Raw genomic sequence first — 27,751 nt, forward strand, 5'->3', positions numbered from 1 at the left:
GCAAATGTCAGATCTCTAACATTTTTTCCATCTTTAAGCCTTTTTAAATTGTTTCATGTTTAGAAATCAAATCTAAATAATAATCTTGGTTTTAAACCATGCATTTCAGGATTCATTATCACGGGGACTTTTTAATATAACACAGTTTTAAGACAGGATTTGAAAGTGCCAACTGACTTGCAGGATCTAATAATGGCTGGAAGATCTTCCTACAGCCCTCTGCTGGGGGCCTCGTTCTGATCTGAGTGACAGCCAGAGTGCAAGGGGCTGCGCTCCGAGATGGGCAGATGTGCAGGAAGTGAACTTTACTGACGCAGTCAGGAGCAAAACCATTTGAGCTCTTCGCGTTGAATGGCAGTAAGCTGGATCCTACTGTCAAACCCATAGGGAGCTAAACAGCTAAACAGGAGACATATGCTCATGCGCTTGAGTTAAAATCTGAGCATCTGTGTTCTGAAACTGATTCAAACTGTTAATAACACTTCTGACTGAAAAGTGAAGCACTGCTTTGTGACAGTCAAGCTTGGGAAAAGCAGCAGCACGCCCTGGCCTGCAGGGGGAGCAATGAGTAACCTTGTTGGGCTGGGCCTGGGGAACAGCACAGCTCACCTGCTGGAGTTGGGCGCCTGCAGCTCGATGATGTGGACCTCCCTGTCCTCAGAGGGGCCAGACAGCACACAGCCCAGGGACTGCTGGGGCTGCTCGTACTGAGCCAGGTAATTTAGAGACAGGAACTTGTTGTCTATCTTGCAGGTCTCTGAGAACGTGGCGTCTGGAAGGCAGGTGACAAGGGCGCAGTGAGAAGGTGGCCGAATCCTGTGCAAGGCGCAGTGCTGGCGCCTGCCAGCAAGCTGAGACTCATGCTTCTCCATGGGCACTGATCACCCGCCAGCTGCCTGTGTGGACCCAGTGGTCTCCATTCCAAGACGATTGTGGGATGGCAGAGCCACCAAAGGTGGTGTTGACTGGTGGTGTTTGACCACAAACCTATACATCGAGACGGGATCTAGGACACCTCCTCACTCTTACAGCTCACACTGTCACCCTCAGATGGTTGAACCCCACAAATCACTTTAAATTACACAACTATTTGTGCTGCACAGAAGGAAAGATTTACCATGAATTCCTGTAAGAAACATGGCACATGACACACCGTCAACAGTTCTGAACATCTCACAGTCTTCTGTGCTGATATTAATTTTTTCCACCCTCACACCCTCCACTTAAATCTTTGCCAGAACATGAGGACTAAGCCCTGCTCGTTTCCACTCTGCTGAAACAGAAGACAGGTGCTTCCTTATTAGGCTCACATGGCATTGGACTCGAAGCAACATACCTTGTATAGAATTATACACTGGCACCTTGTCTTACAGTACAGAGCTTGCTTTTCATGCTTTGTTAAAGCCAAGCCAAATACACTTAACACGTTCTATCCTGGGTTCACTGTCACTATCCTGGAAGCAAGGGGCAGATGGACACAACCACAGTCATAGCAAGGCCTATTTTTTCCAAATTAACCCACGAGCACATCTTTGGACTTTGGGAGGAGACCCCTGCGGACGTACAAAGAGAACATACAAACTCCACACACGTAGCCCACAGGAACTGATCTCAGTGCCTCAGAGCTGCGAGGCAGCAGTGCTAACTACTGTTGCACCATGCCATACTATGGATTTTTCCTTAAAATGTCAAAACAAAGCACACCAGCCGGCATATTCGTAAGTACTGCAAAAGCAATGATCGCAAATTCACACTTCTTGCAGTGTTCCAGCTGCAGCCCACAGTCCCCCTCCACCTGCTAGGCTCACCTTCGCCCACTTTAATGTAGATGTTCTGGGCGACCTTGAGTTCGGAGAAGGAGGTCACTGCCTTGTACTTCCTCTTGGCCCACGTCATTAGGCGCTCGTTGTGGGTGGGAAGCTTTTCCTGCAGAACCTCGTAGAAGCGGGAGAAATTTCCGGGCTCGAACTGGACCGTCGAGCCTTCGGAAACCTGGGTGGAAAGTAAAGAAAGGAATTAATAAAGTACGTCCTTCAGTGACAGCTGCAAGTGTGGTCAGATAAGTTTATACTATGAGCTCATTTTCTTTAGTCGCTCCTGTGTGGATAGTGGAACATGTGGTCAACACTGATCTGTCCTTACAATACAGCTTCCCATCAATGTGTCAGCTCCTGGTAGCCCAAGTGTATCAGACCACTGGTCTCACTGCTCTATGGTTTTACTCTCTTTGTGGTGGTGTGACCTCTTAGATTTTATTTAATAAGCCGTCAGGGGAAACCATAAAGAAATGCATTCAGTACTTGAAGCATATCGGATATAATTGATCAGTATGCATTGAAAGGCACTACTTTTCAGTAATGTCTGGTTTCTCTAATGGGGTAGCAGTTTCAAGTCAGGAAATAAGGGCATTTAGTGGAACAGTCCCCAGGGCTCGGACACAGCTACCTGATCGGACTTAACCTTTTCATTACCCTCAAAGGCAGCAGAAATGCAGGGCAGGATGAGGCCGCCAGCACACCAAAGAAAAGTAATGTACTGTAGAAACATAAGGGCTTATTTTGAAGCTGCATGTAAGTGTGATTTTATTGACCATTGACATAGTCGTGGCTTCATTCAAATCATCCCATTTATAAAGTGCATCCAAAAAATGCCTGAGAGAACCTATAAAGAGAGTGTATAGCTACACAAAGCTGCTCAAGATATTCGTCAGTTTTAAAGAGGCACAGAGAGCTCAATTCTGACATTCAGGAATGACATGCAGCTCTCGCGCACTTAATTCCCATCCATGACATTTCTGAAACTGCGCCTCTCTTGACCCACAGTAACGTGTGCTTCAAACTCAGTCTTCACGGCTTCCACATGTGGTCTTTTCACAGGCCCGTCAGTATAGCGGGAGTTTCTGAAAGCTGCCGAGGTCTCGTGAACAGCCAAGGCGAGGGGACTGGCCTGCATCACGCAGACAGCACACCCACAGACCCTCCATCCATCTGCTTTAAATGATAAAACATTTCCAGTCGGTCTGTAGCCATGAGATCACTGCATCTCCAGGGACCAGCACACGCATTCTACAACAACAATGCCTGAATTATACTTCGCCCCTGTATATATCGTTAGCTCACATTTCTTACATAATCGACGCCCTCCAGGGTGCCAATCGCCGTTAAATAGTCCGTTTGAGCCGATTATATTACCAAACAGGTCTGAAAGGATTCTGACCCTGACTGATGATTTACTGTCCTCATGAAAGGCCGAGTACGAGGAGGGAAAAGTCACACTGGGCGCAAGAAAAAAGACTCAAAACAAAAACAGCTGCTGGCGCAAAAATGGAAAAAGAGATGGGCTTGCAATGTGTGCAACCCCCCCCACAACCATGAGGTATTGGTTCGGGTTCTGGCACGAGAGCTCAGCTAGAACCGACCTGCAAAGCAAGAGACCACCCCTTTGGCTTGTAACACAGCCCGATCTCTACGCCTCGGCTCGGAGAGATAAACATTCGCATGTGTGCTGAGATCTGCTGCAGCCGTCGTGCCCCTGCAGACGGTCTAGACAGGCTCCTTCTCCGGCTTTTTTTCTCATTTCGGAAGGGATCGTTTCGAAAAACAAGAGGCCATGCGAATTAAATGCTGGCACCATGGGTTTGTTCAGGAAAAAGAACACAGCTCTGAATCACACTTACGATCCTCTAACTTATACTTCCAATCAAGCCCCATAACAACTCATAACAGAGCTCTGGTCTGGAGTCATGACTCTGCCCCTCTCTCTGGCACGCAATGCCAAGCACATGGAGTGTCTGGGGGTTTCAAACGCACACAAACCCCTGTTTTCCCATCCTCCTTCCAAGCCTGACGCACCCCATCCCCTTGAGTGCCAGGACTTTTGTGGTGTCAAACATCTGCTTCACCTCTGGCTTGTCTCCTCAAAGTTTCTGGCTCTCAAGACAACAGCAAAAAATAAAGAAAATAATGCAGAAGATAACAAAAAGAAGCCTTATGAGAATCTTGATTTAGGTTAATCTTCTAGCATGAAAAAAACAACACACAGACGATAAAGCTCCAGACTTAACTTCTGCGAGCTGTCTGGAAGTCGCCGCATATAAATAACTCATTATAAAAAGAGACTGAGATACTCTGGGCCAGCACAGTGTAGGTGCGCTGAATTGTAGGTGTGTGAATTTAATTGCAAGAGCAATTTGCTTTCAACCAAGATACACAATTCAAATCCCAAGAATATAAAAAGGGCAACAAAGTAAAGAAATGAGCTCCAGGCAACTACATGCACCAGAGTCCAGAGTCCAGGCTGGAGTATTACTAGGTCATCCCTGCCAGGTCTCACACAGAGGGTTTCCTACAGCTGCTGACCAGAAGAAACACAGAGGAGGTCTGTCACACACTCGAAGGCGATGAAATGACAAACTACTGCACCGAGACACTCCCTTGACAGAATGTGCAAAAATGTCATACAACCCTTGAGAACGCCCCCCCCCGTGGCGAATTCACGACGCCGTGTTAAAACCACGTGTCCAACAAGTCGCGCGGGTCAACGTCCATGGTGGCCTCATGGAGGCGTGTCTGTTGATGTGTCAGGACCCATCACAAACCGCCCGCCTCCATTTTCTCCATCACGAGGGGATCGCTTTGTTTTTGACCCACCAGATAATGCACCACAAACACGGGGCTGTCCAGGACAGTCACCCTGGCCCTGTGGTTGTGAACATACAGTCATTCTTACTACGGGCAGCCCCTAAGATGGAGGAGAGTTGGTAGACCCGCGGGGATATTCCACCCGTTCCACCGTGGATGACAATAGCCACGGTTCAGGTCTTCCTTTACGGTAACCCATGCTTGAATATTCACGCCTACAGTGACTCTGACCTTCTGACCTCTTAGGTGCATTTTTTCCCCCAAGCCCTCAAGAAAAACACTCAAACGGACGGCCCACTACCCTGAATGGGTCTAGTAATCGGTTGTCCTCCTGATCCACAAATCCACTGCCCTACAGTACCACTGCCTTTACGGTGCCAGAAAAAGAGATTGGATTCGGGGTTCTGTTGTGAATTGACCTAATGTCCGGCAAATCCAGATGGGCCCATGGGTAGTTCTGACATCAGGCCCAGTGGAGGTTGATGGCGTGAAAATGTGCAACACAAAAATCAGCCCTTCTCGCCTCCTGCCAGGCCTCAGTGGCTCCTCCGTTTCCAGCCAAACACTCGGCGGTACACTAAACCAGTTTTACAGTGCTGCAAATTAAAACCGTCCCACACAAAAGAATGGCAATTAAAACTGCGCGCCCTGGAGGGCAGAGAGCACGACTACGATTGGCGATTCATTCTTCCGGGGGGTCCTGAAAGGACAGCAGGCAACAATCTTCAAGCCCTGCGTCATCTGTTTTGCTGCACGCTCTGTATAACGAAGAATTCGAGAATATTATTCCCAAGCTCAGAGAGATTTGCTCCAGCCAATTAGAGAAACGCGCTGCGTCGGGAGGACAAGCCTTAAAAGGTTAAACTTTCACTTATCCAGCATCATTGCTCTTTATTCCTCAGTCAAAAGCAACAGCTGCAGGCTGCCAGGACTTCCCCACAGCCCCTGGGTCTCTAACAGCACAATTTCATGTGGTTTCCTGGTGTTCCTCCCCATCAACATTCACATATTACTGCCACATGTGCACGCTGCAAGAAGAAAAGTGCCAAAAGTTTTATATCAATTATCGGGTCCGTATTTTCGTCAGCTGCTCACCAAGCAACACTTCCAGCCTGGGAAACACAAACGTTCTGCAATGAAAAATACGTGCCATTTCTAAATGACCTGGGGTGTTAATTAAGAACTCGTTAATAGACGCCAACAGCAATGTATTAGGACATAGATGTGTTGACAGCTCATTTTATCAGGCCTCGTCGGACGAATGATCAGTCAACCTGTAAAGAGGCACACAGGGTGCTGTCTAGAATTAGGTTCGAAGACACCATCTGTCAGTACACGCAGCAGACTGCAACCCCACTGAAAACTAGAACTGCCTGCCTTTCGCCTGGTTTCCATTAACAATCAGAAAGTAACTATCAAGGCACGTCCCATCCAGATAAGATCCAGATTTGGCAAATACTGTAGCTCTGATGATGACAACGCAACTTCAACATGATATATTTTTATTTCCACACCAACCTGAAATGATCAAGTCCCTACTTTAAGCCTGGATTGTGCTTTCCGCCACAGATTTGCAAACTATTAACAAAACAGAGACTTTTCTTAAATAAAGATTACTGACAAATGTCCACTTGGTTTAACTGGTTCCTCCTAAACCTTGCATGCAAGCCCTCAACTTAATGCGAATGTCCTCTTCAAAGCAGTGATGCTGCTCAAGCACTTAAGTCTTTTTCATAAGTATGCTCTTTAAGTTCAACTTGTTTCTACGACCTGCATGAAATACTACTCTTCTCTACATGTTTGCTCAGTCTTAAATCTGAAATCTTTTTGAATTTCCTTTGCATATACTAATGCATCTGGCTGACATTTTTATCCAAAGATATTCACATTGAAACCCATTTATACAGCGGGTTATTTTACTGGATCAACCGGAGTGAAGTATGTCATTCAAAGACACAGCGTTGTTGTCTCAAGTGGGATTTGAACCCACACAACCTTCCAGTTACAAGTGGCGGCAGTCATGAGTCCAGGAGCCTAACCCCTGCTTCCCCGGGAGTTTGCTAATCCACCTATTCTGGGATCATCTGAAAACTTAACAGGAATACTAACTATACCAGAATCTGGATCACTGAGCCAGTCCAGTATAAGTTAGGAAGAGCAGTGGTCCTAATCAATACCGCGGCTGTGCCCAGCTGCTGCTGCCTGCAGGTCTGCATCCAGAGCAGGAGGGCAGGAGCCACCGCGCTCAGTCACATAGCTACAGTAGCTCAGGCCATCTTGCTGCTAAAAAAGAGGTGCATGCAAAGCATGCTTTAATTGGTTTTTTGAAAATTAACACAAAAAAAAACAGGAAAACCCATTTATTCAAAATCTCTAAAATGCAAAAGCCATTGGAAAACTTTACATGAGAGAAAACTCAACAGGCCCAACCTTCAGAGTTCAGAGTCTTGACAGAAGAATGTAAAACAGAACCAAAAGTGCATGTTAGGCTGCTCTGCGGCAAAGATTCATGGACTCCAGGTTCCTTTGTGGTGGAGAGAAGATAGATTAGTGAATGACCAAAGAGACAGCCATGCACATTACAGTAAAGCACATTAATCATGGTCAGACTCTTTCATGTTTACCAAGTTCAACTTTATTGCAGTTATCGTGTACTGTAGTAAATTTTATCCCAAAAAATTCTTGTAACAATTCACGTTTTTTTTTTATAATGCTGGCAAGGCACATTGCTGATCTGCATGGACCACATTAAGCCTGTTTTACAGCGGAACGTCTGGATTGAAATGTTTTTAAAAAAGCATCGGCGCTCTAAAGACGGCCAATACCAACAGTCCGCTCGGAGTATTTAACCTGATCCAAGCTCAGCCCGTCTGTGTATCTGGATCCAGATCGCATAGATGGGAATCGTGAGGAAATGAGCACTGACAGGAGTATTTTCAGACCAATTTGCTTCAGGAAATATGCCTTATGATGCAAGAAAAGGCACTGATGAGGCTTGGCTGGAGTGGACCCTGTGGTACAGTGTAGTCTGTCAGTGTGCACAAGAGTCCCAGTGCCCACTGGGGAGTCAGCATCCAGAGCCATCAGCTTTTCCTTGATCCAGTTGTGTTTGAAAAGTTTAATGTGTTGAATAAACACAGACCATAACCCCGCTGGAGCTGTGAAGCAGATATACTGTAACGAGAGCACAGCTCAGGCCTTGGTGGTGTTGGGGGGCGTGTTTCTGTGGTTAAAACTCTGCAGAACGGGGCCACCAATGCTCACAAGTTTCTCCTTTCACGCACGGGCTCTGGATCAGAAAATCGACAGCCGACAGAGATCATGCTGAAATCACAGATAAGTAAATGTTTTGAAAAATTAGTGATGCAGAGCTCAGCATGAAGCACTGGGAGCACATGATGTCCCCATGGATGGGAAACTGGTCTATCCCAAGTTTATCTGCCATGCAGCTTAGCAATTAGGGAGAATGGTAACAGAGCCCGCAGGAGGAATCACACTGCTCAACCCTGCAGTAAGGGGTCCAGGGCTCTGCCCTCACCCTCACACTGTCAGGACCCCTGCACAGAGCTCACCTCCGGCTTCAATCTGAAGAGCTCACTCCTCAGCACATGGAAGTGCAGGGATCACTGCAGCCTGTCTCCATGCCAGCTTCTGCTTGGACATTTGCATGATCTACAGTTACTCCTATAGGTTTTCTTCTTGTTTGTTTTACTGCTGCAGCAGAGTTAATGTTAATGCCCTTTCCACAAATATATATATATAAGGGATAAGGTTCATATGTCACCCAAAAACAAAAATGAACTTTGTGGATTTGAAGTTATTAAAAAAAAAAACATTGTGCAGAGAATTAAACTCATAAACACAAAAAAATACATCTGTTAGAAAACAAGCAGCTCCCAATTTCAACAGGAAATAGTTGAGTAATTAAAATGTCAAACGTGAGCAATAAGATGCCTTTGGCTTTTAAAAAAAATCCCTTTGAACATAAAATATGCAGACATTTTCTTGCGTGGGTGTTTCTGCATTTTTAGTGGGGTGTCTGAAACTTAATTCCTCGGATTAAACTCCAACAGCCTGCGCCAGTGTTCCTGCCCAAGTCTCGCTGGATTTAACTGTTACTAAGCCTCACTGATTAACCCCTGCTCTGGTCTCTGCACCAAACTCAGAAGTTGAATTTGCACTAGTATAATCAACTTACAACCTCTTGATCAAGACAGGAAATACAGAGCAAATGCATCTGTGATAAGCAGTGATGCATCCTCTTTAAAAACCCCAGCAAAGGCTGGCTGACTCCCCTCCGTGCGCGCTGCCGAAAAAGCAGCTGGCTCTGAAAGGCACATGGCTCTGGCGAGCGCAGTCCTGACCTCCCCAGCCGGTGTGTCAGGCTGCTCAATCACAGGCAATTAGAAACGGGGATGATAAATGATGGTAATGGTACGTGAAAGTAGAAGGCAGAGCAGGGAATGGGCAGAACCCACAAGGCCCTGTTTGTGTCTGAGGGTGTGAGCGTAGAAATCAGCACAAGACCTACATGTTACAAGCTTTTACTCCGCAGCTCGGCCTCACATCTGGGCCTGCTTAAGCTATGATTGCAAAAGTAACTTTCTGATTTCCAGATAAATACCTCTTAGACCAAAACAAATAACACTTGTTTCAGAAGGCTTTTATCAGCTGTCCAGAACTGAAGCCTCAGCCATCGAGTTTCTTGTGGTTTTGTAGAGATACAGGCCCGCCGAGAGAGACCGAGAGAGAGGAAGAGAGAGGGGAGCAGGAATGGAGAGGGGGGGAGGAGAGAGAGGTGGGGGGAGGCAGAGGACAGAAAAGAGGCGAGAGAGAGGGAGAAGGAGAGTCAGTGCACTAGGAGAGTTGTGGCGCTGCTGCTGCTGCTGCTTGATAATCCCTCACTACAGCGAGAACACATTGTTTTCTATCAGGGTACCTGCAGATACACATACTCACATGTTTTTCGCATTAGCCCTACTCACAAAAGAGGCTGCCAAGACATACCTTGGCTCGGCCCGAGCAGCGCTCTGAGCTCAGGGAGCGTCTGCGCAACGCATCAGCTCCACGGCTCTGTCCGACCCGACGGCTCGGACACGCGGGGCCTTCACGACGAGCGCCCAACCCTCCTGGTTCTGCTACCAGGCGATGGCCTTACTTTTCGCCGCTGAATGTACTTAGAATACAGTATGTGTTTTTGCTAAAAACGTTCTTGTTTTGAACTTGTTTGCTTTAGTACATTTTGCAAGGCGCCCTCAAAACCGCTCAGTCGGGGGTTATTCTGCCCTGACTGCACGAATTAAAAACAAGCGGAGGTTTCTGGTATCTGGCACGCTATGTAAGACACCTCAGGAAGGAGAAGAGTCACAACCTTGCTGACAAATTCAGTACCCAGAAACGAAAACCACACCAGAATCTTTCTGATAAAAAGCACCCAGAAAGCTACTGCTATCAATCAGTGCTGGTTTTGAGAGCAACACAAGGTTGGGGGGGAATTTTCAAGGATATTTCTTGTTAGTAACCTGGTGTGCTATATAGGAACTCGTGCTATTGTGGGTGTGCATTGTGTGTGTTGTCAAAGACAACTGCTATACACACACACTGATGCAATATTTTAATAATCTCAGCTTTCACAAAAGGCAAACCTTTCCCCAAGGACCAGTTTTTAGGAACACAAGTCTTTAATTTGATACTTGGAGTCACGTGCTGGGCTTCAGTTTATATACACTCTCAAAGCGGCCTCATGGCTGCAGCTACACTGGGCTCGAGCTGCTTTTCCTTTGTGATTTTCTCATGTGATAGCGTTGCCAAAGCCTACAGTGAGCAGATCTGAACAAGCTTTCTTTTTCTCATTAACTTGCAGCGGGGCAGGGCCCCCTGGATTCTTGCTAAATATAGCCAGGGGTCCAGCAGTGCCAATGGCCCAGGCCGGCCCAGAGAAATGTTTTCCCAAGCCGGCTCGGGCTGGCCCCGCACAGCGCCGGGGCATGAGATCGCACCCGCTACAAGGAGCTGATCTCGGAACGCTGAGGCTTGAACAATACTCGTCCTGCAAACCAGTCAACAGTTTAGAGAAGTGGAGTTTTTTCCAAAAGCCGATCGGGACGCCGTGCCAACAAAGTGCTGGTCTCATAGCTCCGGTTTATCCTCTGTGTAAACACATTTCGTCCCAGGCTGCGTCAGAGGTGTCCCGACTGGGTGCGTCCAGGGAAAAGCCTACTCCAAGGATCACTGCTGCTGCCTTAGCGTTTCAGGGAGCCGAAGAACACAAGGTCGCCTCAAGGGAGCAGCCCGAACACATAAACCAACACTCAGGGCCCGAAGCACTTTTAATACCCCACCAACACACAGGTGTTAATTAATTCCACGTGATGGTGCCGGAGTCTCGGTGTCTAGCTTCAAAGCCCAGCGCAAGCAAGGGGTCTGCAGTGATGCCTGGGGCCCCAAGCCGGAGTGAGAGGGATTTGCTTTTCGGAAGAAGCTGGTACCCACTTCCTCCCGCTAAGCCCTAAACCCCACCTGCTGCCTCCCCGCCCTGCTGTCAACATTAATCGCGGCAATTAAAAAAAATTGGAAACTGAATCTGTGTGTTTTGGCTACAACCGCTCTTTACGAACGGAGCCAGAAACATTAACTCTCTCCTAGGTTTTGCTTACACGTCACACAACGCTTATGCACACAAGCACATACACACAAACGTCTGCGATCGCTAAACAACATTTCTCCACCTGGCTGCATAAAAACATGACTGACATAATCTTCATCCCTGAGGTGTCGCACACAAGCCACAGGACCTCACAGCGGAGCACAGCCTGAGAAGTCATGACCCCAGGGAGAGCCAGCAAAACTGGTGGGACCTGACGGACGGAGTCTCCCCTCAACTCACATGGAAGGTCCGCATGACCTGAGGAGCCAGCTTCTCCGTCTCCAGCTTCCACTGCACGGGGCGCAGGGAGTTCAGCACGAACACCAGCGGCTTCTCGTGCTCCGGCAGGGACTGGATGGGCTTCAGCTGCAGAGTCACCTGCGCCAGACAGAAGGGGAGAATTATTGACAAGACAGCACAGCGAGCGAAGCCGGCCTCTGGACCCTGAGGTGAGGCTGCGACCAAGACACAGTTAGAAGCTGGTTTAACAGGTCCTTAGGTATGAAGACACCTATAGGAGCTGCCATCCAGGATAAGGGCTAGACATCCCGAGGATAATGCTTAGACCTTTCTAGTCTTGAGCAGAGAAAATTCTGAGAGGACCAGATACTGTATACAGTCCTAAAAACACTCTGCCAAAGTCAACCCAGCAGATCTCCTCAGAATCAACAGTGAAACACAAACCAGAGGGCACAAGTGGGAGCTATGAGGAAGTGACTTAAAAACGGAGAACAGGAGAGCGACACTTCATGACCCGGAGGTTTGTGGGAGCGTGGCACAGCTTCCCAGCCACGCTGTCGAAACCAATACCCTGGAACATTTCAAGAAATGACTGAATGAGATTCTTGGAACGATTACCTACGAACTACCAAACAGCCTAGAAGGGCAGGGCCAGAAGGGCTCCTCATCTTTGTCGCCTTTTTAAAGCTCTCACACCCCTGGCCAGGAGAGTGACAGACAAATCCCTTTTCTTCCCCCAGCCTCCACCGCCCCTGGCCTGCAGCCTCGTGACGGGCAGAAGCTCAGTTTTGTTGTTTCTCTCGGGGATGAGCCCCAGTTACCACCAGGGCAGTGCAGTTTCCCTGCGGCCGGCAAGCTGCAGTTAGGATTTCGGCACCCAGTACGCTCTTGCTGTGTAGATGAGTCAAAAAGAATCAGTTCGTTTCAAACCGTAACCTGATTCTTTCACAGAGCACAGAAGAAGAAACGGAAATAACAGCATTGAGCAACAAAGGCCATAGAACAGCAAAAACGAAGTCCCCGAAGACAGAGAGAGTGGAAGAAATGACATAAAGCTTATCTCCGAGGGTTCTGGAGTCACAGTCTTAGACAAAGCTGCGCGTGTCAGAGAGAATCTCAGCTCCATGGCGTGCTGCGGTTCATTTCTTGGGAGGTTTGGTTTTATTTCAGGCTTCTATGGAAATTGTAAAAGAAAAAAAACATAATCTGTCGAAACCTCTGCTTGCATTTGTCCAGTCTCTGAAGCAAAATAAGCATCCACCCACCAGGACTTAAAAAAACCCCAACAAGTACTAGATTGTACCTGCTTGTGTTTGCTTGGTTTCAGAGAGTAGGCAGGGTGCCAAACACAACTAATGCCAAAAGAAAGAAAGAGAGAGCAACCAGGCTGGCGAAGATGTGCGATTATACTAAGGGACATAAACAATTCCACAGCGGAAAGGACAGCCAGGATTCACAAACATGGCTGCACAGAAAAGGACTATGTGAAAAAACAAAATGGTTACCTTTAGGATGCCTCCCTCTCTGACCCCCCCAAACAATCTATCCTGAAAACTGCAGCCCAAATGCAGGCGCAATGAGTGTACAAGAGAGCACCAGAGCCACGCACCCTCCCTCGCACATCTCAACAGCCACAGACAGCTGCAGACGTCTCCCTCCCAGGAGAGGATGTCTTCATGGAGGCCCGGCGATCTCTACAAAAACAGGCCCGGAGACTTCGGCATTCTGGTAACATGATTTACGCCGTATCACAGGGCCAGAGGATGAAAGACAGTAGCGCAGGGCCTCGCCAACCAGACACAGCGTCGTAAAGATGATACTGTGCCGTCTGTTGACTTTGAGGGAACAATCTGTGTGTCTTAAACATTCTCAGAGCCAAGGGGACAAGAGACAACAGGGGGAAAATGCTTTAGTCTGGATTTGGTATTTTCTTTGTCTTTATAAAGAAGGCTGCTTGAAGATCAGCAATGTGGAGCCAAGGAGATGGCACCGCACAGGCAAGAGAGGGGTCAGGTTTCTGTCTAATAAAAGCCTCTTTGCACTGAGACAGCTGCCAGGGGCTGGCCACTCCGACAGCCTCCCCTGGAAAGCAGGCGGTCCAGCTGTTGCCTTCAGCCCTGCTGAGGCCAGGACGACACTACGACAAGCCCCGAGGACAAGGCAACTCCAAGGCCACAGACCTGCTCTTTCACAACCCAGCCTCCGACCCCTTCACGAGCAGCAGCTGCCAAAGCAAGCAGCACTTTCCCTTTTCTTACTGACCTCTTCATGTCAGCGGACAGGAACTTAACTTGAGTGACTCCTTCAAATAAAAAAGACTCTTATTACTAATCATGCACCGGGCTGTCAATGAAAATACTTTTTATATTTTTTTTGCTCCAAAGGATTCTTTCTCCACATGACCACTACAGAAAGAAAAGGACATCTCAGCCTGCTAACTGTGGAATCTCACAGTAACTGTCACATTCCCGTTCAGAAATCTCACTTGGCACTGTGGGATTTCAGTAGCTCCGTCTGTAGGAACAGGACGCTTCCTTTATTGGCAGAGTTAATCTAGGAATTACTTTAAAGTGTGAGTCACTGAACAGCTCAACACACCCATCATTATCAGAAAACGTTTCCAACAAACGAACAAAAACAAATACTGCCAACAAATAATGCCAACATCTTGTGTTAAATCACTGACCATATCCTGATTGTCTTTTGGCTTTAGAAGAGTTCAAGGAAACGGCAGGCTTATACATTCATGGAAGGTGCTGCAGGAAACTTTCTCCTCAGACCTGTGTCTGTAGGAGCATTTATGTCTGAAGTGCAAATGCACACATGTACAGTATGTGTGTGATCAGTATCTGCTTTTGATCAAGCATGTATGTCCAGTCAAAGTATAAACAGGATATCACGTACTTGCCCAAAACCGAATGCTTCACAGTTCTTAAAAATGCATTCCCCTTTCTAGACCCCCTCTTTTTCCCTGGACTTGTGGGCTCCTATCAACTATCAGCCATCAACTCCAGAGGGAACTGTCCTCCTTATTTTCCGAAAGGATCAGTGCACACACCTTGCTAGGACTAGGATACATTAAACATTTTCCCCACAAATTACAGTTTTGGGGGGGATTTACAGTATGCTGAAAATGAGAAACTGGAACAGTTTTGCACAGCAGTAAAAAAATATTCTCCAGCAACTGTCCTGCCCATCCTATTCACTTGAAACAGAAGGCCACCTCACCGCAGAAAAAGACTTCTCCGTGGCCTGATGTCCCTGCGCTCACGCCGGTCTCCACAGGCCCGAGCACACGGAGACACGTCTGTCACCCAGCTCATGCCGCCCAGAGGAAACGCCCAGCTCAATTATAACTCTACAAGCAACACGCAACTGCCAGTGGATCTGCCTGAGAACACCAAACGCTAAGCATTAAGTTTGAAAGTTTGTCTTCTAATGATGTCAAAGGCACTTCCCATGACTTGTCACACTCGTGTCCGGCATGGAGCAAAGTGCCTCTTCAGCAACATGACGTTCCAAAAGACAGGAAATCGTATCTTACAGAATGTCATGTGTTCTACAGAATAATTTGGGTAATAAATTATAAGCTGTCAGGCAAAATGTTATTATTGATATCTTTTGGCATGCACAAACCTACAGCTGCTTTTTGTTTTGCTTTAAAGCAAACATTTCTTCGGCTGCAGCTGACGTGCGTGTAAGCAGTTTCACACAGAACAGTGAAAACGTCCTGCGCGAAACACGTCTCCGATGCCGCCTCTCAGGGCCCTTGATGTGGTCGCTCCGCAGTGCCCGTCCGAGGAGCATGAACGTGTGTGTGCTGGCGTATCGTTACTGATTCTTATGCGCATCTTGGCTTTTTCTGGGTCAGTGCAGCAGAAGAAAAGGGAGCCTCCAATTGATGGAGGAAAAAAAAAACGAGAGCTTTGAGTGTTCTTTATCATCAACTGATCCTCAGTGATCTCACTTCAGTACCTGGTGCCTCTCCGCTGCACTCCGATGGCAATCAGTCTGTCTCCAGCCACTGCCGACACATAAAAGAGCTCCGAGATAAAGGCTGCCCTGATAAGAGAGCTGCATGGAACTGGCGGGACACAGATCATTCTAGAGCACTGTGCATCACGATGCTGCACACAGGGACTGGGGGGAGGGCTGCCGGGTGTCTGTGGTGTTTAAAACCACACATCTGTACCGAAGTACACACACTCACTCACACCTGGCGTGCTGATGAAAAGTCACATCATAATAATAATAATAATAATAATAATAATAATAATAATAATAATAATAATAATAATAATAATAATTGCTTACACTTATATAGCGCTTTTCTGGACACTCCACTCAAAGCTCTTTACAGGTCATGGGGATCCCCTCCACCACCACCAGTGTGCAGCCCCCACCTGGATGATGCGACGGCAGCCATAGTGCGCCAGAACGCTCACCACACACCAGCTCTCAGTGGGGAAGAGAGCAGAGTAATGTAGCCAATTCATAGAGGGGGATTAATAGGAGGCCATGATTGGTAAGGACCAATGGGGAATTTGGCCAGGACGCCGGGGTTACACCCCTACTCTTTTCGAGAAACACCCTGGGATTTTTAATGACCACAGAGAGTCAGGACCTCGGTTTTTACGTCTCATCCAAAGGACGGTGCCTGTTTACAGTATAGTGTCCCCGTCACTATACTGGGGCATTAGGACCCACATGGACCACAGGGTGAGCGCCCCCTGCTGGTCCCACTAACACCTCTTCCAGCAGCAATGTGGATGTCCAACAAGAAGAGGGCACGGTTATGTTACTTTCACTAAGGTGGGCTGTATGGTAGGTGTACCGCTAGCCCACATGTCACTGTGATGTCACACGAGGCGATCCGCAGGGAGAGTCGCCTGGCCACACTACAGCACAGTTCTTACTGTGACCGGAGCCGTCACCCTCAGCCGAGGTTCAATTTTCCCCTGCTCAGTGACATTTCAGGAGAGTCTCTGATACAGGTCTATACTGCTTGCAGGCAATTACAGTAGTTTAGATACACTAATAATGCAGTGCTTTCAATGTCAGATGGGGAAAAAACTCCAACTCCACTGACATTTGCCTTCAAGTGCCTCTGTTAAGCAAACGATATCAAAGGGAATAATATTAAAAACAAAACGAACGATAAAGCATTTGAGTTACACAACGGTGCTATCCTGCAGTTTGTTGTAGCATGTATGACTTAACAGCCAAGGTCACCCAAGAACAATGGATTCCTAAGTCACTAGAAAATCTGTAGAAACCCAGATTTCATGCAAAAAAAAGTTTGCTTGCACAGAAGAAAGTTCAGTTTGTTCCCCCGTCTCAACTGGTAGCTTTTTGCAGTCTCCGTGGTGTATTCAGAGCATGACAGAAACAACACTGGAGTATGATTTCTGAGCACCATGAGAAATGTGCTGTCTGACAATTCGCTGCTTGTGCTCTAAGAACTGCACATTCTCTCCAGCAAAACTATCTATAAATCCACCTGATAAAACAATCATCCTATTACTCATCTTGCTCTCCAGCCAAAAAAGCTCTCTTTTGATGTTTGGGTTTGTTAAATTGATTAGACAAAGAGAGCCTGGAGAAGATTAAACAGGCCATTCTGCCCAGTCTGGCTTACTAGCGTCAACTCAGCGTATCACCGAATCATATGCAGAGATAGGAGAAGCATTCTCTTCACTTATAAAAGAAAACAAAAACTCTATTCTTTTCATCCTTAAAAAAACAGGTTAGGTTCGTCTTAAATCCTTTGATAAACACCATTAATCTTTGCTCACTGTTTGCAGGCACATGGTGTCAGCAGTCAGCTGTTCCCCAGGGGGTGTTAAACTGCACAGCAAAGGCCGCAGGTTCACCTTGCAGAGATGAGAGCAAGTGGAGCTGAGGCTGTACAGGACTTTCATGTTAATTTGATAACAACAAGTGCTTTATCGGTTAGAGGCCAACACCAGAGAGTCCTACTGTCAGAAGTATAAATAGACAGGCATTAAGTGCTCACTGACACTCTTAGATAAGCATTGCACTAGCCAAATAATAACCATTTACAACCTCGAGGCGCTCTAGTTTTTCTTTTGAAGGATGTAAGCATAAATATAGCAAGTCCGTAAATATTTCAAACTGATGGCCCTTAGTGGTCTTGTAGACTGCTGAGGTCAGAATACAGAGAGCATGAAACCCTGTGACCTTTCTTGTGCTGTCATGCAGTTCAACATGAACGCGGAGCCCCACTGCAGGCGATACTGAACAGCACAGACTCTGCTCCCCGGTACTGGCTGTGTCGTCACCAGGTGACGAGCGTGTCGACATCGTGCACTACCTGGTGCAGCTGTGTCACAAAACAGCCGTTCTGCTTATATGGAGAGAGTATGAGCCTCCAGCACGGAGAACGGTCTGGTGCTTTACTCCTTTATCTGATAGCCGTGCCTAACAATGACTGCTTTGTTTCTGCAATCAGGAGGGACATCATGTGTACTTATCTGTGAAGGTCAGCACCAAGGCGGAGAACTTAAAAACTCTTTTTTCAAGTATTAGAATCTGAAGGGAATGTCCAAATGGCAAAGCACCTTACATGTCATCCACCTCTTCCTGCACGAGGTCCCCTCCTGTTGTCTGCAAGTTTTGGGTGCAGGGATGAGTTAATGCACAAGCACAGCCTGAACTCTGTGATCTGGCCGCATTTCAAATATTTAATAGTGTATGGGAAAAATTCCCCAAAAGCTATCTGTTAATACACAAGGATGCAAGCTGTTGCAAATGTCAGCCCATTATTTAATGTGGTAGTGTTCATAATTGATGTCAGTCATTCAGCTAAAGCTATGATGTTAATCACTTAAAATACACATAATGCTAGACTACTTGTGTTTCTAGCAATTTCCAAAGTGGATAACAGATTTGTGTAAAGCTGTTAAAAAGGGCAGCACACTGGTTTATTGCAGATCTTCGAAGTAGCCAAATTTTTGGATGATTTCTCATACAGCGTAGTATTTCTTAACACCGCTTCAACAAATCATGCTGGAAATTAGCCATACAAATGATGGCAGACACGGGGACTTAAATCATAATAAACATTTTGATAAATGCACTGAATCAAACTTTGAACACGGTTTTCAAATAAATAATTCGCCGAATTCTAAAAACCAGAAGCCGTTTTACTAATCTGATATGCAAAGGTCTAAAGCCAATCTCATTTGAGGGCGGCTCAATCGGTGATTGGACAGAAATCACCAGCCAGGAGCCCTGCAGAGTATATTCTCATTGGCCGTTCTGGGAAACCCATGCAGAGAAATCACTCCTTCACACTTTGACGTTGGAGTTGCCCGAACACATTGCAGGCCTGAAGTCAAGCAAGAACCTCAGCAGCTGGTGTGTGTGTGTTTGTGTCACGACAGCCGCCCACAGGCTGCGCAGGTACCCTTACTGGGGGCCTCGGGAAGCTCAACAACAACAGAGGGCCCACTGGACGGGCTTACCCCCAGAGCACCAAGCCAACGACATCATTCTAACTCAGTTGCTGATGTCACTTCCTTCAATCCCAGGGTGCAACAGTGCAGTCCCGATGCGGAGCAAAGCTTCCTGGGAGAATGAAGGTGCAGAGCTCATCATGCACACAGCATCACGCAAGGCCAAGTCCTTCTTCTCCTGCAAGATTCCAGTCCTGCCAGGTTTCAAGGGCTTAATGTAAGACGGCGGGACTCTACTGCACAACATTAACAAGTGGGTAACGTCTCAGTTACGTACAAAGTATTCTCCGGATCAGCACTGACGGTTCTAGTGCGCTGTCTTTAGGCTGCTGCTGCTAATAGTCTAAACTGTGTTCGATTCCAGACTTTCAATTCATAAACTGCGGACAACTGTCCACACTCCACTTCCTAGCAGACGCGTCAGGATGGAGTGGGTTTTTACGGGAATGCATGAGAAAAGGTTAAAACCCCTTTAGCTCCTCAATCTGGGAAACAACTACAAGTTCAAGAGCTCTTGCAAGTTTCGTGTCTTGGGGTTTGCTTCCCGTAAGGCATCATGTTGGAAAAGTTTTTTTTTTTCCCCGAAAGAATCACGGTTCCAGTTTTTATCAAAGCATGTGTGTACATCAGAATTCCTGAACTTGGTGTATTTCCAATTAAACAGTTTATCTAATTTTTTTTAAATCCAGAAGTTATACATCAAACATATTATGGGATACGTATGAAGATCGCGGTACTTTTTCTTGACGGACAAAATCTGCTTTACAACTACAAAAAAATCCACAGCAACGCACAGTACATTACCAAAATACTCAATCTAGCAGCGATAATTTTGCAGTAAATCCAAGTAATGAGTATCACTGGATAAAAAAGAAAAATATGAAATATTGTCTTTAGTAGCCTGAAAAAGTACAAAATGAATATCTATACACTCAATCAGATTTTGCTCACCTATAAATGAAAATGCTAGCTGACAAAGGGAAACCAGCGGATCAACACGAACTGTGAGTATTACAGAATCAGACCCAGACAGGTAGAATCCTGAAGGACAGCTATGATGGGGTCGAGGTCTAAGCCTTGCAGGAGATGGAAAAGGACCCACATCCCTTCTGGATATCTCTCTGGACAGAACAGAGAGAAGACGGTTTCCTTTCTATTTCTCCGTGAATGAGCTCAAGTCTCTCCTCGGCTGGAGGAACCACTTAGATAACTGAGGCTGGTTAATTCCACAGCTCTCTCCAAACCCAGGATGGCAGGAAAGCCTCCATCAAGCTGTGGCTCAGAAATGTAAGGTTTCAAGGGTTGATTTATCCTGGGGCAAACTCACAGACAGGTGGGCTCTTCAAGACATACTCAGCCTGCACAGAGCCACGTGTTCTTCTTTATTCACTGAAGAATAAGCACCCAGGAAAAGACCTCCACTGGGATAAATGCCTTCTTCCATGTTTTACAGGTCAGGAGTGCCAGGAATCTCATTCCTCAGAGTGGAAGCACAGAGACCGGAGTCCCTGCTTCATGGAAGTCGAATTCGGTATGGAGCGAAGGTTCGCTCAGACCGCACACATTTGTTCCTCAGCAGCTCCCCTGCTGTTGAACATCAAAAACACGGTACAGTAAAACATGTATCCAGCACAGCTGGATGACTGCAGAATTACCACCAATGAGCGATTGATTAAATGTCAGAGCGATGCGCTCAGCCTCTCCCGCCAAACACTCATATTGTAACAGTTATGTAGGAGCAGCTTTTGAAGAACAACTGAATGACTGGAATATGGCAAAGGGAAGTCAAAACTGCTGCCTGAAAGCTTTTCGTTGGCAGAACTGAAGCAAGAACAAATCCAGGACTCCCTTTTCCTTGCTTTCTCTTATTAATCACACATGTTAACAGGTTTCTCACAACACTCCCAAACCCCTGTGCACAACCAGCCCTGTCCCACCACAGGAGCTGTCGAAAGACTTCCACAAGGTAATTAGGTCCACATTTTTAAGGGTTTTATTAAAGCACAACAAGCTCTCTGTGCAAACCAAAGGGGGACCATTCGCATCCTCACTTGTAATCTATACATGCAAGCAGAAAGAGGACACACAACTTCACACAGCTGAAGAAGGCTAAGCAATGGAAACAGCGTGGAACCACCCTTTACCTGGGCCTCTGCAGCCTTGCTATGTAGTGCACTCTGATGCAGTTCCCTGCTCGGACCCTTGTACAGTATATACACAAGTATTCCAAACTCGACACCACACAGAGGCCTGAAGGGCATCTGCTGTATCTTTCTACACAAGACTTGCCAAAAACATTGCAGGAAAGAGACTCACTGCAGGTAGACCCTTCGCCCAAACTGCCCCTCAGGACCCCAGCTTATAAACAAGAGTCACATGGATTTGCCTAGAATTCCATGTCTTCTACTGGGAATTCTCAGTGGTGACCACTGGTTGTTTTTGCTTTCCACCATGACTTAGTCGTTCTGTAGGTTGTTTCCTTACTTTAATAGGTTATGATTTATTTCTTGCTTTGCTAGAATGCACCATTTAACCATGTAACTTAAAGTTACCGGTGTAGTCAGGATACTGCATTGTAGAAGCTGTGATGATTTAACTTAAAGGCATTAGTTAAATACTGTACAATGTTAATAATAGTAATGTGGATCTTGTTGAACATTAAGACTTCTAGACTTGAATCTTCTTCACATCAAGGCATTTAGAACTATATCTTTTATGAGGTCGTTTTAGATTAATTACTACTTTTATTTAATTATACTAAATCAGCACCGCTAGCCAGGAGCTTGTGGGCCTCCAGGCTTCTCTGTTGTTTAGTCTGTCGGAGCAGTCTCCACGCGAACCACAGAAACCCTGGTAAACACTCATTCAAGATGGAAAACGCCGTTTTCTACAAACTCTCTCTCCTGTGTAGTCAACAGCCGCAGTTCCAGAGTCCAGCGGACGTGCAGGTGTGCGCCAGGTCACTCTCTCAGCGTGGCACACTTCTCTGGCTGACACACTCTTTCCTCTAACGGTGTTGCTCACCAAAACATTTGCCTGAGCTACTGACTAGCCACTTCGGAGCTTGGAAGACAGGTTGTCTAATATTTCTGTCCAGAACAAACAAGGGGAAAAAACTCCAGAAACAGCATGAGATGAATGAGTGAGCACTTCCCAGCCCTTTCTGTCTGCCTGCATCAGGCACCAAGGCCGATCTGTTTCCCTCTTTCCCAGAATCTGAATGCAGGTGAATTGAAAGTGTGTAAGTCACCGGGAGGAACTGGCAAAAACAGACCGACTTTCTCAAATCAGTGGGGCTGAAAGTCATCACAGCCTGCTACCAAAAAGCACAAAGGGGGTGCCTGACATCAGTCATCAGTAATCAAGACAGTTCCTCAAAACAGATTGCAGTTAATCTGCATAGATCTCCGTTTCAAGGTGTGCTGCTTAATAAGATCCCTTTTTACTGGTGGACAACATATTCATCCATTAATCTAAATCAGTGAGACTAATTCCTGGTGAGGGTCATGACAAGCACATGGAGAAACGGACAGTTAATTAATGAAGACAGCTTGTCTTTTGCAAAAAGCCTTGTAAAAACAGGGAGGATGTGAAGATTGGAATCGGACTATGACCCGCAAGGCAGTGTTAACACCCACCAAGCTCATTACTACAGAAATTCAGAATGAGCACAGTGAATTCTTGTGGTGGTCCTGCACTGTGGTTTTGCTCTGTGTTCCTGAAACAAAGTCCCCTCAAAAGGCTGCAGTTGAATCTTCCTCCCCCCTGTTCCTGTTGTCTTCTGAGAAACCGGCAGAAACCCTACACCCCTTCGTCTTCGAAAGCTCATGAAGACTCACAGGTTTCGGTGAAGGTCGAGATTGTGTGCCAAGAGGGAGAGCTTAAAATATCTCAATCTAACGCATTGAGTGCTCTCAATTACACTGGCATTCTGGCTCTGGAGAGATGGCTAAGGCGTGCTTGTTTAGCTTCTGTTTATACACAGGCGTGACAGTGTGGTGCGCGGAATGGAGGATGTTTTCTAGTGGGGGAAATGACGGAAACGAAGGGGGACTCAATGTGTCGTTCAAGCCCCTGGCCTGTGCTGGGGGCGTCGGCTCAAGGGCAGCGGAAGGAGATAAGTATTCCACCTGGAAGAGCCTGAAACAGTGTCGTCCGAACTGTAGGTGCACAGTGGAGAATGTCAAGGATTCCAGCTGCCAGGCCAACCAGGGCTTATCCTGGATCAGCGCAGTCAGGGCTTACAGGAAAACTGCTGCCGAGGACAGCTGATCTCTCCCCACGCCCCCGTCGTGTTCTTCAGCCGCTGCTCTGCCCGTTTTCCTTGAAATCTCTCAGCCTGTTTCTCGTTTTCTCCTGCTTGCGCCCACAGGACCGTGAAGGCAGGCACAGAGATGGGGTCGCGGTTTGCCACTCTCGCACGACGCAGGACAGAGAAACTTGCTTTCTTTCCATCGCAACTTCCCCGTTGCCCTCCCCGCTCAGTGCAGCCCCAGGGGGTCATGCATAAAAGAGAAACACTAAGTACAGAAATCCATCCGAAATGCCCCAGATAAACAGCACTCTGTCTGAAGACACACAGCTTCTGCGAAGAAAATAAGTGAAACGTTTTGCTTTTGTCTTTGGTGAAACACAGAGGGACGATTCCAATTTCTCATGCAAAGACCGATACTACAGGAACTGACCGACAGACGGACACAGCAGGGAACAACAGAGAGAGCCTGGAATGGCTGAGGCCTAAAAACTCATCTATAAAAGTAATAACTTTGCCGGTCATTGCAGTTCTTATTCCAAAGAAGTACAGGCTGACACAAGTGACCACCGCGCTCAGGAGGGTACTGACCATGAAAAAATTACCAGACCATTAGATCACTGTAGTAACAACGTATTTGGACACCGTTTGCAAAAACCTGGATGCTGAAAGGAAAAACAAAACAGGTGCCAGATTTTTTAATTCGTAAATTACTAAATCTCTCTTCTGGCCTATTTCAGACATAGGCTCTTCTCGCACTAAAAAATAAATCAAAGAGTCAAAGAAATTGCTTGCAGTATGTTATTACATTGGATACTGTGTTTCTGCAGTCACATAACTTACAGGCAATGTAAAGGCAAGCATTTAACTGCAGGGGTCATGCGCTCTGTGACTTTAAAGACAGCTCTTCAACATGTGCTCAGGACGTGTTCAAAGACGAACGAATTGCCTGCTTATTCGGAACTAGAAGCTTCAGCATATCCTTGCTTACATTTGGGCTTTCAGCTCTGACAGAGATCAGTCATATCTCTCTGCCGAGGATGTGCACGATTCAGAATCTTCTTTTGTTCCGCTTTCTCAATCAGCCCCGGCATCAGTAGGGTTTAATTGTTGTTTTAAAAGATATCAAAGTCCTACAAATACCTAGGGCTTGGAATGCGGTGCAGGGAACAATCTTATCTGCAAGCCACTGTAGACAAAACTCACCACAGGTTTAAAGTATGTGGAATCTCTACCACACTACAATCCATTACAACAGCCCTTCACAGATCTCTGGTCTGCACTGGGAAATGGAAGCAGACTTCCTATAATTACTAGGTTACTTAGGACAAAACCAATAAGCCCTCTCTGTATATTAGGATTCAAGCTGGAGGGTTGTGAATACTCTAAATTTCAATTCATTTTTGTCAATGGCTCATTACGTATTTAATTTAAATTAACAATGCTGTTGATAGAACAGAAGTCTGGGACAAATGCTAAAAATCCACATGCCCGTTTTGTTGTAATTGCCTGTTTTTCCAGTAACTACTTAGTGTAACTCAGTAGTGCTTTTTAAATTTACAGAAGGCACCACAAGTGTTCCCTTTGTCACAGTCCTCAGGAAACATTGTTCTTTTTAAATTTCTAGGCAAATAACGTCACACCTCCAGATTTCTCAACCACACAAAGTCTGAATGAACTTAACAGGAACACGCTGAACTTTTCACGAATACACGAAAACCACTAAAGTCACTTCAGGGCATGTCTGCCCTGTACTCAAAAAGCACATGTTGGACTGTGTACCATTGTCGTTAATTTCTTTCAGAAAAATAATATGGTAAACAGCCAGAAAAACAAACACACACACATACATGTCAGCAAACATAGTGATAGCTGTTCATCAAACATAATAGTAAGGTTTATGAACTTACACAGGTAAAGACTTGATTGTCGATAGACATGATTCAGAAGCCTTAAGCCTTATTTTTACATGTTTGGCAGCCTCAAGCAAATATTTCTGATGTGCCATTTGATTGCTGATTAACTTGTACTCCAAAGAGTCTAGATTATACATGCATTCAACAGGATTTCAGCTTCCAACACAAGCCAGCAGAATTTAATCATTTACACAGTCATTTACCCACAGAAAACCTGACATAAGAATAAGCAGGCAACTTTTATGCTGAAAATATAATTAATAGTTTCCAATCCCCTTTGGTGGGGTTTAACTACTGTGTAATTGAAGACTTAAAAAAAGTTTCTACGCATTTATCATTATGAGTGATGATGGATTACTCAGTGTCATCTTTTAATCTACTGGTGAAATAAGTCTTTCAAGTACAGGGATGAGCTTTACAAGAGCTCCATGTTTCAAAACTGGATTCATTTCCAGGCCAGAATACCAGCTTCAATGAAGTATTGCACCTACAGCCCCTCTCAGAGCTTGGATCTGGGCTGCATTTCTTATTCAGTTTTATTCTCATTTCATGATCTTTCACAAAATTCCACTCGCAGCCAATGAACAGGCAAGGGGGCAGCTGTGAAGGAACATCTCAAATCTACTTCCAAGGAGCAGCAGCAAAACTGACATCTTCAGCAAAAGCATCTGATTTACTTCGCCGTCACACCTGGTTAAAAACACGGGGTGGAAGTCTGACAAAGTAAAATGATGAAGAAGTGGAGGCTTACTTTAAAGAGTGACATGCTTGCAGTGGTGTCATAATCTAAATGTGACTGTGCCAGAAGCTCCTCTTTAAAAGCAGATCAGAACTGCACCTCGGACAAATGGAAATGTTCAGTATGAAATCTGTAAAGCTTCCATCTAGTGGATATAGCACAAAACACGGTATCATTCTGGGTTCTCGAGACAGAAGTGTTCCCTAATAAGTGAAGACACATGTGAGCTTTAAAGTATAACAAAAAAAAATGTAATTAAGTGCTTAATGTACACAGAGTCTGTACTCCTCTCTTTGATAACATGGGCTCCAGTTGTTCGGCCTGACACACCATCAGGAGTCCGTGACTCAAGAGATCCAGTTTTACTGCTCCAGGGTGCAGACAGCTTCCTTGCCATTGGAAACCTTAGAGTTTCCTCTCACACAGCCCAAGAAAGGGGACTTCTAGCTGAGGCCTGCATGACATCAAAACATGCCTGGAGGCTGACTGTTTGTGACCGTGGCCTGGTCCAAACATTTAACTTCACAAAACTCCCCACTTGCCTATCTCTGCCTGCGGAGGCCAGTGGGCTTTTTTTTCCTCAAAACATTAAGGCCATGGTTACTATCTCTCTAGAAACCCCAGACAACACTGAACCCAAAATTTCCAGAGAGTGGAACCTCAGTGGTGTTTTTTCCTATCTGAAGGCAGGCGGCGGAGCTGTGAAAATAAAACACACTGTGCAAAACTAATGCACAGTCCAGCCGCATCCAGTGTGCACAACCAATACGAGTCACAGAGACGTTAAAGTGCACTGTGCTACCTGAGGCCAGTCTGAGCATCTTGCACAATAACCTCATATTCCTCGCCTGGCCTGAGGGGAGAAAAACCCAACCAGTGAAGAAATCCAGTTTCTCCTGCTGACACACGGCATGTCTCTTCCGGGCTGGTCTGTTCTACTCCATTTGAAACATTTCACTGGTCATATTCACTGGAGCATTCACAGAACGATGCACAGAATGGTCACAAGTATATGGGTAACTGAAGTCACCCAGGCAAGCAAATTAAAAGCACTTCCAAGGTTACCAGAGTTACGTTTATACCAAACTGAAACCATTGCTGTTGAAGAAAAAAAAGAAAAAAAACATCTGGACAGTTCTCTAAACTGATTTATGCCTCAGAGCTGAAACATGTTATGATCTTAGCAGGGTCTGCGCTGGCTCAGGCACCTGGCCTAACCTCTTCAAGAAGAGGTGCCAAACTCAAAACTCTATTGACGTCCCTGCATACATCAAATCTCAGGCTCACCCTGGAAAAAATCAATTAGGTTTTTCTCTTAGATAAGAATTTATCCTTTGCATTTGCAATCTGATTTGTCTCGTCCTGACCACTTAGGTATCAAAGATCCCTTGGTACTGTTCAGAAGAGTAGGAGTGTGACCCCCACAGTCTGGCAAGATTCCACTCTGACCTCTCTAAAGCTCCCCCTCAGGTTCCAAGCAATCTGTCCCTCCTCCCCTGAGCTGCCGTGCAGCTGGGCTACTGGTGCTAAATGGCAAAGTGTCATGCAGGTGGGCACAGCACTTCAATGGCAGATGACTGCCCTTCTATTGATAAAGCACTCTGAGATCGTTGGGGATAAAGAGCACAATATAGATACAAGGCGTTGGGCCCTGCTGAAGGTTGGTTGATTTGAGGTCATTGTTTTGGCCATCCTTTACCCCAAATCTTTCATGCTTCATGTCTCCATCTTTGTCGTCGATGAGATCCAACCAGCACAAGCTTTCAAAATGTGCTCTTCCGCACTGCAGTGCACAGATCTCCATTCCAAAGAAACAGGCTCTGGCACCCGCGATTACATC

General features: G+C 46.2%; 1 protein-coding gene across 2 annotated transcripts in view; it reads right to left on the minus strand.

Moving 5' to 3' along the window:
- Positions 1-27,751, minus strand: part of tgfbr3 (transforming growth factor, beta receptor III) — an 88,918-nt gene that overhangs the window by 26,079 nt on the left and 35,088 nt on the right. For both annotated transcript variants that reach the window (XM_088597713.1, XM_088597714.1), the window contains 3 exons: positions 11,527-11,664; positions 1,809-1,992; positions 610-772 (listed from right to left, as the gene is read on the minus strand). In XM_088597713.1, coding sequence (XP_088453839.1) covers positions 610-772; positions 1,809-1,992; positions 11,527-11,664 — 485 coding nt within the window. The remainder of the gene's footprint in view (positions 1-609; positions 773-1,808; positions 1,993-11,526; positions 11,665-27,751) is intronic.

This window comes from Lepisosteus platostomus, chromosome 11 (assembly GCF_059453375.1).
Source record: "Lepisosteus platostomus isolate fLepPlt1 chromosome 11, fLepPlt1.hap1, whole genome shotgun sequence".
NCBI classification, from domain to species: domain Eukaryota; kingdom Metazoa; phylum Chordata; class Actinopteri; order Semionotiformes; family Lepisosteidae; genus Lepisosteus; species Lepisosteus platostomus.